Raw genomic sequence first — 16,440 nt, forward strand, 5'->3', positions numbered from 1 at the left:
CTTTCTAGTATTACTTTTTATGTATGAATGGCACACACTTGAAAAATCCTTATCTATACTGAACATAAATATAAACGCAACATGCAACAATTTCATTGATTTTACTGAGTTACAGTTCATATAAGGAAATCAGTCAATTGAAAAAAATTAATTAGGCCCTAATCTATGGATTTCACATGACTGGGCAGGGTCGTAGCCATGGGTGGGCCTGGGAGGGCATAGGCCCACCCACTTTGGAGCAAGGCACACCCACTTGGGAACCAGGCCCAGCCAATCAGAATTAGTTTTTCCCCACAAAAGGGATTTATTACAGACAGAAATACTACTCAGTTTCATCAGCTGTCCGGGTGGCTGGTCTCAGATGATCCCACAGGTGAAGAAGCCAGATGTGGAGGTCCTGGGCTGGCGTGGTTACACATGGTCTGCGGTTGTGAGGCCGGTTGGTGGTACTGCCAAATTCTCTAAAATGACGTTGGAGGCGGCTTATGGTAGAGAAATGAATCAGTGTAGATGACGGGGCGGAGACAGGTTAAAGAAGGATTTTCAAGCCTTGAGACAATTGATACATTTACATTTTAGTCATTTAGCAGACGCTCTTATCCAGAGCGACTTACAGTTAGTGAGTGCATACATTTTCATACTGGCCCACCGTGGGAATTGAACCCACAACCCTGGCGTTGCAAATGCCATGCTCTACCAACTGAGCTACAGAGGGCTGACACATGGATTGTGTATGTGTGCCATTCAGCGGGTGAATGGGCAAGACAAAATATTTAAGTGCCTTTGAACGGGGTATGGTAGTAGGTGCTAGGCGCACCAGTTTGTGTCAAGAACTGCAATGCTGCTGGGTATTTCATGCTCAACTGTCCTGTGTGTATCAAGAATGGTCCACAACCAAGGACATCCAGCCAACTTGACACAACTGTGGGAAGCATTGGAGTCAACATGAGCCAGCATTCCTGTGGAACGCTTTTGACACCTTATAGTCCATGCCCGACGAATTAAGGCTGTTCTGGGGGCAAAAGGGGGTGCAACTCAATATTAGGAGGGTGTTCCTAATATTTTGTACACTCAGTGTCTATATTGTGGACTTTGTTGACTGGAAATGTGCACATGTGATATGTGTGTGCTGTAAGGTGAAATCAACACCAAACATTTTTTTATCAATATAACGGCACATTAGTGAGTGATACTCTGAAGAAGCACAGAGGCTGCTTCTCTCTAACAATCGACTGTTGGACATTCAAGCCATGAATGCCAGTTTGGAAATGATTGAACAGTTACATTATACAGTCAGTGGGACTGTCAAATTGCCATTGATGATTCAGATTTTCACTGAACCCGGATACACCCTGTTCACCATTACATAAGTGTTGGTTGGGAGGCAGGGTGGTGTGATTAGGCACCCTGGGGGCAGATCAATCAGCAGCCCCACTCTGCGACTCACATCCACTGCATGTCGTCTGTGTGACAACAGCCTCTCCAGCCAACAATACTAGACAGGTACAGGCATAGTGAAACTGGGAAACACTTGATGTTGCCTTGCCAAGGACCTCTGTCCTTGGTGAAACTTTGGTTGCATACAAACTGATGATGTCAGGGAAGAGAGGGAGGGGGCTGTGGCAGGTTTCAGTGAGCAAAAAGAACAGGGCGAGGGGAGGGAGGGCCATAGACCAGCAAGGAATCAAGGGGTAGAGAAATTATACTGATACAGGTGTACCTCAATGCAGTTAACATGAAAGTGTTAAAACTAAAATGGCCTTAGAGGGAGGGAGTTTTATTCAGGTGTGTACAATGTGTGTGTTAAAACGAAAGAGCAAGAGTGGTGAAGCTTGAGGCAGTAGGCTATATGTTCACAATCCATATCATGAGAAAAGAGGAGTCAATTTTGCAGTAATCTTTGACATTCAAACTGAACTTAGCCTATGACCTTATAGATGCAGACATGTTTTCCTCTATAGGCTGTTGCTATACTGATGTGTTATAGCTAATTTCCTCTAAAAAAGTACGATATATTATTATGAAGCTGCCCTTATTATGTCTATATCCATCCATCGAACCATATAGTCAAATACAATTCTGCAATCAGAACAATGTAAATGTGAATGTAAATGTTATACAACTAAGCTAAACGAAATTAGGTTGTCTGTCATTTGTAAATACCATGAAATATTTTTACAATAAGCCAACTGCTTTGAGAATTTGACTGTTTGTGGCCCCATATTTCAAACCCTCGTGACAGATGTCTTAGGCCTATGGGTGTGGTTTACCTTCTACGTTGTTGGCATAGATCCATAACTTGCATGCAAATGCAGACCTGTGGAGAACTCACCTGCGGAGCCTCTCCTGCATGCAAATCGGTTTTCTTCAAGCTCAATGAATTATACCTCTATTTATTGAACACAATGCCGACCAAAGCTAAGAATTCATATAATTATTTTGATTGAACGCAATGGGAACGGTAGGAAAGAATATGGGCAATTTTGTTTTTCCTTTTCCTACCAAAGGATAAATGAGGCGCCATTCTTTTCTTGAATCTTTGGAGGTTGACTAGCCTATGAACACCCGTGCGGCTTGCTCGATTATTGTACTTTGCTGGTGTTCATTTTCAAATTAAATGTTTAATATTAGTTTATTATGTATTCGACTTCTTAGAAGACGCCTACTGTAGGCCTAGTCCACAGCCATCACTAAAGGAGCAGAAAAGCGATGATGGATCTTCAATACCGTTTTTTTCTCTAACGTTACTCATACTCACGTCTTCTCTGCCTGAGCCTACAGTACTTTTGTAAGTTACTTCTGACCTTAGTCTTGTTATAAAATGAACAACAGTATGCTAATGTTTGGTTGTAATGGAAAGCTTATTTTAGCAAATAATGTAGGTCTAAATTTTATTGTCTTTAGGATATTATTCCAAATGTATTCATTATAACCTCTCATTTTTGTGTGATTGTTGATCTTTTGGGGGGTTCATGATAGCACACATAAATTCACAATAGCAAAATGTAGACAAAACTATGTGGGTTAATATCCTTGAAATGAGTATTACATGGAAAGTGTTATGTCTCTAGAGCTGGATGTTTGTTAGTATATTTTCACCAACTTTGAGAGGAATAGGAAACATGGTATACCTTCAGCTTTCCATATCAATGTTGTGTTGAAAGGTACATGATATAAATATCTTGGGCTGTGTGATGCTCTGAGTCTTTGGCCAAGCACAGATAACAAGCCTCTCTGGAGCATCACCTAGGAGACCGACCCTCAGAGACCTGCAGTTGCTTCTAGTTCTGACTGGCTGTATCCCCCTATTGGTCTCACATTAATTAAACAAAGTACCTAATTTTTATAAATATTTATGCTCTTCATTTAGCCAGTTTATATGCTCATATTTCTTTACCAGTGAGTTGCTAACCTTCCCCCCTCTCTCTCTATATTTCTCTCTCTCTTTTTCTCTTCATTCTTTCTATTCATGTCCTACTGCATACAGCACCCAATGGCCCGATGCAATGGAACGATCTTGTGCCTCTGCCTCATGCCCTGTGTGATGATGGGACATCTCCTGGTTTATATCATGGTGTCCATATTTGTCTCCATATCCTATTCCCCTCCCCACCTACCTGTCCACTTTGTTGCCCCAGGGGCCTCTGCCAACTCTGGGGCACTGGCCTCCCATCCCCTGGGCCCCTTCTGGAACGTTCGCCTGGAGGACAGTGCTTTGTGGAACCAGCTTCAGCATCTCTGGGACCGGCACCATAACCCCATTTTGAGGGGCAACTCAACTGCAGGTATGATCACAAGGCTTATCACTGAGCTCACTGAGCCACCAGAGATGGCGGTCTCCTCAGACTGTGGCCCAGACAAGTGCTGGCTTCCTCACCTACCTGACTTCAACACCCTGCCAGAGCAGATGAGGGCTTTTGTCCAGTCCATGCATTGCAGGGTGTACCCCTTCCTCATGGATCAGCCCAGAGTGTGTGCTGGCAATGAGAGCACTGGGCCAGAGACCCCTATGCTCCTAATGGCCATCAAATCCCAGGTGGGTAACTTTGAGAACAGGCAGGCCATCCGTGAAACATGGGGGAGAAGTGGCTGGGTGAAGGGGGAGCTGGGGGGGAGGGGTGGGCTGGTGCGCACAGTCTTTCTGCTGGGTAGACAGGACTCGACAACGGGCCCTCACCCAGACCTTGGTGGCCTCCTGATGCTGGAGAGCCAGCAGTATGGGGACATCCTGCAGTGGGACTTCAGGGACACTTTCTTTAACCTGACCCTGAAAGATCTGCTCTTCTGGCATTGGCTTCAGAACCACTGTCCAGGGGCAGAGTTTGTCTTCAAGGGTGATGATGATGTTTTTGTTAGGACAAGTGCCCTCCTGGACTACCTGCATAAACAGAGGGAGGAGGACGGCATGTGGAGAGCAGATAGGAACAAAACTGAGAAGATAAAGGATTTATTTGTGGGGGATGTAATTCAGAATGCAATGCCAAACCGACAGCCAACCACCAAATACTATATCTCAGAGAGTTTTTACAAAGGTGCGTACCCACCATATGCTGGTGGAGGAGGGGTGGTGTACTCTGGTGCACTTGCCATGCGTCTCAGACAAGTGTCAGAGAGGGTGCGTCTTTTCCCCATCGATGATGTATATCTGGGCATGTGCCTCCATAGACTTGGGGTGGCCCCCATCCATCACCCTGGATTTTATACCTTTGATCTCCCAGAAACAGAGAGGGAGAAGCCTTGTGCTTACAGCTCTGTGCTGCTGGTTCATAAGCGAAACCCTAAAGAGATGCTCACGCTATGGAGGTGGCTGCAGACTCCACCCTCACCATGCTGAAGAAACCATCAAAGGGTGAGGCACCAGACCACGGCCATTAGGCGGTAATGTAAAGTACTCAAGTAAAAATACTTTAAAGTACTACTTAAGTTGTTTTTTTGGAGAATCTGTACTTTACTTTACTATTTATACTTTTGACAACTTATACTTTTACTCCACTACATTCCTAAAGAAAATAATGTACTTTTTACTCCATACATTTTCCCTGACACCCAAAAGTACTTGTTACATTTTGAATGTTTAGCAGGACAGGAAAATGGTCCAATTCACACACTTATCAAGTGAACATCCTTGGTCATCCTACTGCCTCTGATCTGGTGGACTCACTAAACACACATGCTTTGTTTGTAAATTATGTCTGAGTGTTGGAGTATGCCCCTGGCTATCCATCAATAAAAAAAAACAGAAAATCGTTTTGCCTAATATAAGGAAGTTGAAAATATTTATTGTTTTACTTTTCATAATAAGTATATTTGAGCATTTACTTTTGATACTTAAGTATATTTAAAACCAAATACTTTTAGACTTTTATTCAAGTAGTATTTTACTGGGTGACTTTTCTAAATGACTGGGTCATTGTCTATTAAGGTATCTTTACTTTTACTCAAGAATGACAATTGGGTACTTTTTCCACCACTGCCATTAGGGCGTAGCTTCAATCCTCTGTATTTAAGTTAGTTAATTTACTTGTCATCAAGCCATTTAAGTCTGTTACATTCCAATTCCAATAAAATCAATTCAACTGTCAGTTGAATTTTAGCTTAATGTTCAAATAAATAATTGTATTTTACATGTAGATAGAAACACATTTATGTGAAATTGAGAGGTAGTTGTTGTGAAGAGTTATTATAGGCTATTTACAGTTTAAACCATACGGTATTTGTGCTGGCTATTCTCAAGTGGCATGTTTGTTATGTATATGAAAAAACAACCTTGTAATAACAGAATCAGATTTTGTATGACACACTGTATCATCAATCATGAGACTTGCAAATGAATGAATCTGGGAAAAAATGATCATTAAAACAATTTATTGTTTTGCCTCATTTACCATCTCTTCTATTAGACTATGCCATTCTTTTAGATCACATTGACTTTTTATTTTCAACAAAACATTGGCCTAGTTCACTCTACTTAACTGTGTCCAAAAAAATGTCACAGTGTGAAGTTGGTATTTTCACAACTGTAGGCTATCTTAAAAAAACCACATAATAAATATAACTCAAAAATATAACCTGCAGATAGACTAATTCAACACAATCCAGTGAAAAAGTATTCACTTCATGTACTTCAGATGGAAGTAGCAAGGGTCGGTTTTCTCACACAGTTCTTGCAACAACAAAAAATCTTTGTTGTGATGTGACGTTTCATTTGACCCCGGAAATAAATCTAAAAGGTCATTCTGAAAAACAGTCGTCCATTCGTTTCGAGTGCGATTGGTGATTTGTTCACACGTAAGTAAAGACTTGCTTAAAACATTTGTTGCAGCTTGCCCCAAGATGGGGTTTTACGAGCAATGCTTTTGACTGTAGTTTAACGTTTTTCCCTCTAGCCAGCAAACGTTTTTAAATCTTAATCGTCTACTGACTGTCAACAATCGCTGGCACGTTAGCTTGGCTAGCGAATATTAGCTGTTGCACACGGACAGGTAAAGTTAGAGGTATATTTGTTTTACTAGCTAGCAAGCACTTTTACAGTACATAACAAGGAAGATGGGTTCGTCGAAGAAACACAAGGAAAAGGGCCGTGATAAGGAGAAGGATGCCGAAGAGCGTGGTCACCGCGAACACAAAAAACACCGTCACAAGGACCGGGAGAGGGACAAGGAACGAGATGGCAACCGAGAGCGGGAGAAAAGGAAACGGTCCAGATCGAAGGAAAGGAGTGGACGGGGTTCCGAGAGAGAAGGTCGCAGTAAAGGGGAGAGGAGTACTGGGGAGCCTCGCGTAAAGAAAGAAAAAGTGGAGTCTGGATATGAGGAGAACACAGGTAAATACATCAGTCAGCCACATATCCACATACACAAACATTCATAGGTACATCCAATCAGTGCGCAATACACTCAAATATAGTCTGACCTATTGCATATATGACATCGAAGATGCAAGGTTTTCTCCTGTGTTTTTCACTTCAATTGTTATTTTCCTCTAGAAATTGCACCACAGTCTGCAAGTGGAGATGCCTCGCTTACCATTGAAGAAACAAAGTAAGTGACAGACACAGACATTGAATGATGGAGCACTGATGATGATCAATTCTGAATAACTCTCTTCCCTGGTTTTCTTTCTTTCTAACAGCAAGCTGAGGGCCAAGCTTGGTCTGAAGCCTCTGGAAATGACTGACACCACTAAAGGTGAGGTAAACTTGAGCCATGTCAAGTCTCTGACTAGAACTAGATGACCATGTCTATAGTAGTGAGGTCATGTGAGACTTGCTGATTGTAATTTTACTGACTCACCCCTCCCTGTCTGTTGCCCCAGAGCTCGGCACGAAGGAGCAGCCAATGGTTGCAGAGACTATCAACCCAGTGTACATTAAACAGCAGAAAGAGATGAGGGAGAAACTGGCAGCTCTGAAGGAAAAGAGGCTCCTCAATAAGAAACTGGGGTAAGGTCTAACGACAGGAAGGCTGTACGTACTACATCTTGGACTATTGTGGTTAGTGATCCAATTCATTTTATTTTTCTCTTCCTCTCCTGCTGTGGTTTTCAGGAAAGTGAAGACCTTAGCAGAAGAAGACTGGCTGGACGACACTGTTGCCTGGGTTGAGAGGAGCCGGAAGATGGCCAAAGAGAAAGAACTGGCAGAGAAGAGAGTGAGTAGGGAGGGAACCATGGGGGAAGGAGGAGGGCTGTGAGAGGAAGGGAGGTGTTTGTGTGTATAAGTTATGTTGTTATTTTGTACTCAGTTTTTGATTGGTTCCTTTATTTCCTTTCTTTCCCTATAGGCCAAACTTCTGCAGGAGATGGATGAGGAGTTTGGTGTGAGCAATCTGGTGGAGGAGGAGTTTGGACAGGCCAAGAAGGTAAAATCTTCTCTCGTGTGTTGAATATCTCAACTGCTCAATTTAGGATTGTCTTCTGGTTTGTGTGTGATTGCAGGCTAGATATAAACCGCATTCAGGCAATCTGCCAGTACGCCCCCCAATCCCCCCCTCCCCTCCATGGAGTTTGAGACCTGTGACACCACTGCCCCTAAGGGAGGCACTTTATGTCTTGATTCTGTGCAGACTGAGTCGTCAAGCGATCTGACGTGAGAGAATGCCTCTAGGTCTTATGTTCTTCTGCTTGTCTTTGTTATAGGCCGCGTACAGTTCTCGGGACCTAAAGGGTCTCACTGTGCAGCACAAGATGGAGTCATTTAATGAAGGGGAGACTGTCATTCTCACACTGGAAGACAAAGGTGATAGCAGGTTGAAATGTTACCAATAACAGAGAAATATATTAATGAAGACCATGCTTAAAACAGACCCACATCATAAACAGTGGTACATGCCCACCCACACATTGCCCTTTTGTGTCTCTTTCAGGTGTGCTTGATGAAGAGGGGGGTGATGTTCTTGTAAATGTGGGTCTAGTGGACAAAGAAAAGGCTGAGAAAAATGTGGAGTTGAAGAAGAAAAAGCCTGATTACAAAGCCTACGAAGAGGATGAGAGTGTGGATGACATGGTTACGGTAAGGGCGAGAGTGTGGATGACATGGTAACGGTATGGACGAGAGTGTGGATTAAATGGTTACGGTAAGAAAGGAAAAGTGTCCAAACTTAGTTTGTCGTCATTTCTGAAATACTGTCATGTCTTTCTCACTGCTTAATTCAATCTCACTGTCCATTGTCCACCTCTGCAGTTCAAGCCGCGCACTGTGCTGGGCAAGTATGATGAGGAGATTGATGGAGAGAAGAAGAAGAGTTTCCAGCTGAGCAAAGGGGGCTGTGCCGAGGGGGAACGGGAACGGGAGCTCCAGGCCATCAGGGAGACCCTGAGGAACCAGGCCCAGTCCCTGGAGATGCCTGCTCTCGCTATTGCCTCAGAGTACTACACACCCCAGGAGATGGTGAGGACTGAGGAGGTGCTCTGAAGAGGGCATTGGAGGCTGTCTTTTGGATATGTTTGCTCTTGTCTCAGATTTAATGTGTGAATGGGTTTTCTTTTGAATGTTAAGTGTGTGTGTGTTTTGGAGAATTGTTAACACACTATGAGTTATCATTAATTGTTGTCATTATTCACAGACAGGTTCTTACTTTTTGTTGTTATTACAGGTGGGCTTTAAGAAGACCAAGCAGCGCATCAGGAAGATCAGGAAGAAGGAGAAGGCATTGCCTGATGATCTCCAATTAGATGACACACGCAACACCGACTTTGGCTCCAGGTTCTGCTCGCCTCAGCTTCGCTTCAATCTGAATGATTAGCCTTTTTTTTTAGCTTTAGTCTGACACTTTCTTTGTTGCTCTCCATCAGGGCTCGGGGTCGGGGTCGCAAGCAGTTGGCTGAGGAGGGCCAGGAAGAGGTGAAGGAGCGTGTCATCATACCGGGACTAGATGTACCCCAACAGTCAGATGACATCAGGATGGCGGACATGGACATCAGTGATGATGGTGAGGGAGACATCTGTTAGTGGTTTAGTGATGAGCTAAATAAATGAATGGTTCACTCATGCCTGTTTTTCTTCAATATTATGACAACACTTACACTTTATTCTTCCTTCAGAGGACTTCACCCCCCCTGAGCCGGCTGTGCTGGAGGAGGACGAGGCAGAGCAGGAGCTGCAGAAGCAGCTGGAGAAACAGCGAAAGCTCAAACAGAAACAGCTGCTCAAAAACTCTGAGGAAAAGGTGTGGGCTCTACGATGCTAGAATATCACTGTGGCCAGAGATCCTATCCAGTGCATTGATCTCTCCTTTGACAACGGAAAACAGCAATATTGAGTGGATTACTATAGAATCTGTTGTGATATTTAATCACCAATAAATGTTTAAACATTGTTCTCATTGTCCTGCCCCTCAGGTGGCAGAGCAGGTCCGAGGGCTTGCAAGAGGGGACGACAGTGACGATGAAGACGACAACAACAAGCTGAACATTGTGTTCAACGCCACCTCTGAGTTCTGCAGAACTCTGGGTGACATCCCCACCTACGGCCTGTCAGGAAACAGAGAGGACCAGGAGGACATCATGGTGGGTACAGTGCAAGAGACAGGCTATCGCTAACTGTTTATTTAAAAAATATATATACATCATTAGAATTGGCACATGACCACCTCATAAACAAGGAAGCGATTCCAATTGTATTCTAGTGTGCTCAGTAGAGAGAATTGAAATATCCATGAGCTCTGTGTGTTTGCACTTGAACACTTGGTTTGAGTCTCTTGTATCAACTGTATTCTACTGTTCTAGGATTTCGAGCAGGAGGCGGAGAGAGATGGCGCTGGAGGTTCAGACTCTGACGGGGATGAGAATGTTGGCTGGAGCATCGTCAACGTGGATGAGGAACAGAAGCAGCCTGATGTGAGTCATCCTCCTGCCTTGTAGTCTCATCCATATTCCCATGCATTTAGCAGTAGTGCTGATTTTGGAGTCCCCTAGTGGGTAATATAGAGAATAACATACCATGACCCATAAGAATACGCAAGGCTTTTTCCCCCCTGAACTACTGAAGTGAAAATGTGTCCGCTGGATGTGCTTGACTTGCCTCTTGCTTCTATCTCCTAGTTCGCCACAGCCTCGACCACCATCCTGGATGAAGAACCCATTGTCAACTCTGGGCTGGCTGCTGCCTTGGCACTCTGCAAGAATAAGGGTAAGAGATTGGGGGTGGACAGCCCCACTTTGACAGTATTTGTTTAGAAAAGGACTGTCATGTTTTTGATATATTCTTCTTGTCTCCCTCGTTTCCATAGTTTCTTTCATGCTCTCATACTCTCCTTGTCTCCCTTAGGTCTCTTGGACACTCAAATGCAGAAGATATCCCGTGTCCGTGCTCCTACCGGTGCCCTGCCCAATGATAACTACAGCATTGAGGACAAGATGTGAGCTACCTGTACTTTGTGTGCTTATATGCTGGTTAAATAATCACCACTTTCTCACAGACATTGCAGAAGTTACAACATAAATAAATTGGCATGTATTTAGTAATTTACTGTTTTTTTTAGCTCAATGCCAGGGTTGTGTATGTAACATGTAATCCTAAGTGTAATGTATGAAAACCTGTTAGCCTCTCCATCGTTAACCGTCTATCCTTGTTTCTCCAACTCTAGGACTATAGATGACAAGTACAGTCGGAGGGAGGAATATAGAGGCTTCACCCAGGACTTCAAGGAGAAGGACGCCTACAAGCCAGATGTCAAGATTGAGTATGTGGATGAATCTGGACGGAAGCTCACTCCTAAAGAGGTACATTGTTATTTAATCTTCCCTTAAAATCATTGACATGCAGAATGATGATTTTGTCAAATGTGTCAACTGCTGTTTTTAGTGTAGGTAAATGGTGCTCATTGAGAATATTGACACTAATCCTATTCTTTCTCTAGGCTTTCCGGCAGCTCTCACATCGGTTCCATGGGAAGGGGTCTGGCAAGATGAAGACTGAGAGGAGGATGAAAAAGCTGGAAGAGGAAGCGGTATGTCTAACTTCGCTCACTCAAATATTATTTTACGTTGTTTGTTTTGTACTCAAATCGAAATAACTTTTTTTATTTATTTTTATTCAAATCTTGGATTATCTGATACTTTCCATCACATATGGCTTTCAATTGAATAACATTTATTTTCAGGCCTTACTAGAAAATTCATGTTGCAGGGCTTGCCCAATTTGAGTTCTTGAGGATATGACCTAGCAAGCCTCTAGTCTAGTCAGTGGTTTGACCGAGTGTGTATTTAAATACCTCTTCCCCCCCACCTGTGTCTCTTTATCAGCTGTTAAAGAAGATGAGCAGTAGTGATACCCCTCTAGGAACGGTCGCTTTGCTTCAGGAGAAACAGAAGTCACAGAAAACCCCCTACATCGTTCTGAGTGGGAGTGGGAAGAGCATGAATGCGTGAGTATTTTACAAACCTCTTATTTTTCCTTTCTTTCACCCTGTCTTGTATGTATTTCTAGTCTAATTACAGTGACACTTTTTTTGATTGATTAGACCCGGGGTGGGCAACTGGCGGACCTCTTTTTGTAGCCCCCCTTTTTGTAGTTACTCAGTCGGGGTCTCAACTTACTGTTGAGAATAAGAATAGTAGAATACACAAGGTGAAATTTCGAGATTATTTGTGCATCAGCAGTTTTTCTCTTATGTCGGTCACTGACATACTCAATTTGCCCGTGTCTGCTAAAAATTTTTTAAATTGGTAAATTAGTCTAGCGGCCAGTTATCTAAACTTGTAGGACTCATGGTTGAATTACCGACCGGGGGGCCCCCATTGATTCTGTTAGTCTCACCCCACTCAGATATGATATTAAAAACTGCAAACCTTTCTCTCCCCGGCCATAGCAAAATGTGTGAAATTGCAGGAAATTAACTCTAAAATGCCAATTCTTACAACAAAATGTCACTTGGGGCCCCCAAAAGGCTGGCTGACTGCATGTGTGGGTGTGGATATGCAGACCCGCGAGCCACTGCGGCCCCTCATTTGCATTTTACATTTTAGTCATTTAGCAGACGCTCTTATCCAGAGCGATTTACAGTTAGTGAATGCATACATGTTTTTGTTTTTCAAACTGGCCCCCCGTGGGAAACAAACCCACATCCCTGCCGGCCAAACCCTCCCCTACCTTGGACGACTTGTGCGCCGCTCATGAGTTCTGATTGGGTTAAATGTATCCCCCTTTCCTTTTTTTTTGTGTGGCCCCACCCCATCAGTTTCCAATCTGTGGATTACACAGAGCAAGGTTGCAAGTAACAGCTCAGAATATTTCATTTCAATGAACTGCATAGAGTATGTACCTAGTTATTCTTCACACTACTGTCTGTTTCCCTCTTAATGTTTTGTCTGTAATCCTCCTCTTTCCCCAGAAACAACATCACCAAATAGATGTGGTTGAGAAGAGGGATCTAACCAGGGCCGTGCACCATTACACAGACACTCATACAAACACAGACACAAACTGATGTTTTAAGTTTATTTTCCTTATTGAATAAAATCAAGTAGCTGCCTATTACTGTTGTGTGTGTAAAGAAAGTAGTTGTTGCTTTTGACCCTGGATTTATGTCTACAATGATTATCATTTACATACATTAAAGATTTGACATGACTTTGTCTGGTTCCTTTTTTATTTCCACCATTTGTTTGCATCATGTGAATGCTTGCAGCTAATGGCAAGTTAAACTGTTAAAATGTCAAGGTACATACCTGACTATTAGTGGTTTTTGAGTTTGGATTCGGTTAGATTATTTTTTTAAATCACGGTTTTTGGTTTCTATCATTTTTTTAACACATTAAATGCATTATGAAATTGCACTAAAATTATTAGCTTTTTAATGGAAATCCCAAAAGAGTGAACATTCATTCAATTGCCAAAGCACTGAAAATAGTCCATTGACTCGGACAGGTCCACATAGAAAAATAGGAAATTACTATGAAATTAAATATTTAAGTTCTGTGTTTTATTTAATGACATTGGTTGTGTTTGTAAATCCAATGTGGAGTGCGCTCTGGGTGTTCGTAAATTAAGAGCGTTTCGCTCTGAGCATTCAGCGCGCACACTGACGCTCTGGCGGAGGAGTAGGGTTGATCTGAGCGTTCTGACCTCACGACGGCACCCAAGCTAACGTTGGCTAGCTTGTTAGCTACTTCCAGACACATTACATTTACATTTTAGTCATTTAGCAGACGCTCTTATCCAGAGCGACTTACAGTGATTGAATACATATTTTTATATATATTTTTTTATACTGGCCCCCCGTGGGAATCGAACCCACAACCCTGGCGTTGCAAACGCCATGCTCTATCAACTGAGCTACATCCCTGCCGGCCATTCCCTCCCCTACCTTGGACGACGCTGGGCCAATTGTGCGCCGCCCCATGAGTCTCCCGGTCGCGGCCGGCTGCGACAGCCTGGATATGAACCAGGATCTCTAGTGGCACAGTTACCACTGCGATATAGTGCCTTAGACCACTGCGCCACTCAGGAGTAGCACATGCGAGAACACCTCACTGACCATTTTACTCGCCCTAGCAGAGCTGGTTAGGATGTTTTTATGTTATCTAGAGCATTGGTAACTGCTGCTGGCAACAATTTAATTAAACTTTTTTGCCGATGTTTACGGACACAGGCCATATTCAACGGATGTTGAGCGTTCGTAAATTCATCAGTTATTCTGCGCTCTGGCACACTCAGACGAGCGCTCTGGAATCGGAGTAGACAGCCAGAGCGAATTTACGAACGCACCCTTTATAATTGTTTGTTCCTTAAAGTCATCATCTCATTTTTCTCAGGCAGTAGCAGAGCGCATTATTCTGGTTCAACTGTCTCGCCTAAGTGAAATGGCTGACAACACTGTCAGCCAATCCGATGTCTAGCCAGTCTCAACTAGCGGAAGCCACTAAAAGCCACCAATGGGAATGCGAGACAGTCTTAACTAACTGTACCCAACCACCATCGCCCGTTTAACGAGTGGTCCAATCATATTCGCACTTTGATTTTAGCCCCGGCCCCAACTCGAATTTTTAAAAACATACGGATCATTGTTTATATCACACGGAGAGAGAGTTATGGAGTAAGTATCTTTTATAAGCTTGCATAAAATCTACTGTAATGTTATTGCTACATCTGTGAAGTTGTAAGAATGTACAAGCGAATTGTAAACATTATACAGTGCAATCTCTGGTTACATCTACCTATGCACGTAGCATTGATTTCGGCATCGCCGCGGTAGCTACCAGTAGAATCAGCCACCAATTGTCTGCATTTTCAATAGTAGCTATTTTAATGCATACTATCGCTTCCATTCGTGCTTTGTTGTATGGTATATGACGTCTATGAAGTTGTAATAAAGTTGTGAAATCGTGTGCACGTGATGCAGGCTACAGTGCAGTAACGTTAGCATTATTTTCGGTTCCAGTGCAGGGGCGGTGTGTTCAATAGGGCGATATGGGCGACGCACTGCCAAACGGGAAAAGGAAGGGATTTTTTTTCTAATCAATTATATCACGGCAACAGTAGTTATCAGTGTTCTAATCTGATCTGACTGCCACTAAATGTCAAATCAGGCTAAAGTCGTGCTTCAAATGGCCCCGCCCGTTTTTGGGGCGATTTCAGTCATGTTGAAAATCGCCCAGAAGTCTGTCATAGACTCCCATGTAAAATCTATTTTTTTCAAATTGCAAAGCTTTCAATACAATCTCTATGGGTGTCTGTGGGCTTGCACTTACGCGCTTTCGTCATACGTGACGTAACCATGAACGTAACTAAGAAAATAGCGGCTAGCAGCGTCTCTGTTGCGACCTGCAGTGTGGCGTTATCTTATGTTTTTAATTTGTACACTTAGTGGCGTTATTTTATGTTTTTAATTTGTACACTTAGTTTACAAACATTCTGCCAACCATGGATTTCCAGTGGTGGGTTTTGGACTGATCTTGTTGATCGTGTACATACCCGCTACGAACGGACTAAATAATGAAAACGCTGCTGGCAGCGGAATCCAATACAGCTGGGAGACTTGGCTGGATGACAGAGTCCCGGACAGAGAAGTGGAGCCGGCCGGCTTCACCCTGGTCAGAGCGGACCGCGATCTGACACAGTCACAGGGAAAATCGATCCTGGTAAGAGAGCGACTCTGTACCCCCGACATTGAACTGCTTTCTGTGTCACTGCGACCTTACTATCTGCCCCGTGAGTTCCCCCAATTGTTTGTTACCGTTGTGTACTGTTGATAATCACAAGTTTACTGGAGAACTGAGACCAAGTAGAGACTTTGGACAGGGTGGATATGGTATAATAAAGGCAGTTTATTCAGAGGTAAAGATATCTGGAATCGCGTGCACGGACTCGATTCGTCAAACTCTTAGGGAGCTATCTGAAGAGAGCCCCGAAAACATTGTGTGCAGACATTTTATACAATAAATGATGTAGGTTGAATCTAGTAGTTCTGATCTTCTGATTGGTCCTGATGAGTTGGGCGAGGTCCCCTCCACTGTTGCATTGGCTCTGAGTCGGGTTCTCTGTCTTCAAATGTTCAGCCTAAAGAGAGGGGATTTTTGTGTGTGTGTGTGTGTGTGTTTAACAGTGATGATGTGTGTGTGTGTGTGTGTTATCAGTGATGGTGTGTGTGTGTGTGTGTGTGTGTGTGTGTGTGTGTGTGTGTGTGTGTGTCCTCAGAGCAAGAACTCGTGAGTTGGAAGAACTGAGAGACCTATGGCGTGGGTGTTGTCCTTGGCCACCTGCTGACAAGGCTGACAAGATAGGACTCTTTTGTCCATTGTTATAGGATAGGAACAGCATTGATTGAAAACAAACGCCCAACACAAAATGGGTCATGCACAAGATTTTAGTCAGACCAAGCTATAACATTATATATTTACTACGACAGTACATTCAACCAAAAGCTAATATAACAAAGGCATCAGAGATTATTTATAATCTGTCACAGAAACTGGAATCCATCTCCCCAGATCAGTCAATAA

General features: G+C 43.2%; 2 protein-coding genes across 2 annotated transcripts; both read left to right on the forward strand.

Annotated features, from left to right (window-relative positions):
- The first annotated feature begins 1,735 nt into the window (after nucleotides 1-1,735).
- On the forward strand, nucleotides 1,736-4,965 carry si:dkey-175m17.6 (N-acetyllactosaminide beta-1,3-N-acetylglucosaminyltransferase 2). The gene is made up of 2 exons (XM_041850181.1): nucleotides 1,736-2,788; nucleotides 3,488-4,965. The coding sequence occupies exon 2, from the start codon at nucleotides 3,494-3,496 to the stop codon at nucleotides 4,832-4,834; it is 1,341 nt and encodes a 446-aa protein (XP_041706115.1). The 5' UTR covers nucleotides 1,736-2,788; nucleotides 3,488-3,493; the 3' UTR covers nucleotides 4,835-4,965.
- A 1,254-nt stretch (nucleotides 4,966-6,219) lies between these two features.
- LOC121541836 (U4/U6.U5 tri-snRNP-associated protein 1) lies at nucleotides 6,220-13,069 on the forward strand. The gene is made up of 20 exons (XM_041851162.2): nucleotides 6,220-6,823; nucleotides 6,986-7,040; nucleotides 7,132-7,187; nucleotides 7,315-7,441; nucleotides 7,547-7,649; nucleotides 7,782-7,859; nucleotides 8,137-8,236; nucleotides 8,364-8,509; nucleotides 8,681-8,887; nucleotides 9,093-9,202; nucleotides 9,292-9,428; nucleotides 9,541-9,665; nucleotides 9,838-10,005; nucleotides 10,225-10,335; nucleotides 10,540-10,627; nucleotides 10,766-10,856; nucleotides 11,085-11,220; nucleotides 11,358-11,447; nucleotides 11,743-11,864; nucleotides 12,831-13,069. The coding sequence occupies exons 1-20, from the start codon at nucleotides 6,547-6,549 to the stop codon at nucleotides 12,847-12,849; spliced, it is 2,346 nt and encodes a 781-aa protein (XP_041707096.1). The 5' UTR covers nucleotides 6,220-6,546; the 3' UTR covers nucleotides 12,850-13,069.
- Nucleotides 13,070-16,440: the final 3,371 nt, after the last annotated feature.

This window comes from Coregonus clupeaformis, chromosome 27 (assembly GCF_020615455.1).
Source record: "Coregonus clupeaformis isolate EN_2021a chromosome 27, ASM2061545v1, whole genome shotgun sequence".
NCBI classification, from domain to species: Eukaryota; Metazoa; Chordata; class Actinopteri; order Salmoniformes; family Salmonidae; genus Coregonus; species Coregonus clupeaformis.

Excerpts from the sequence above, each read along its gene's own strand:
- si:dkey-175m17.6 (XM_041850181.1), top strand. The coding sequence starts at position 3,494 with ATGGCCCGATGCAATGGAACGATCTTGTGCCTCTGCCTCATGCCCTGT.
- LOC121541836 (XM_041851162.2), top strand. The coding sequence starts at position 6,547 with ATGGGTTCGTCGAAGAAACACAAGGAAAAGGGCCGTGATAAGGAGAAG. Across the intron at positions 7,860-8,136 it reads AGTTTGGACAGGCCAAGAAG|GCCGCGTACAGTTCTCGGGA; the intron begins GTAAAATCTTCT and ends TCTTTGTTATAG. Across the intron at positions 9,203-9,291 it reads AACACCGACTTTGGCTCCAG|GGCTCGGGGTCGGGGTCGCA; the intron begins GTTCTGCTCGCC and ends GCTCTCCATCAG.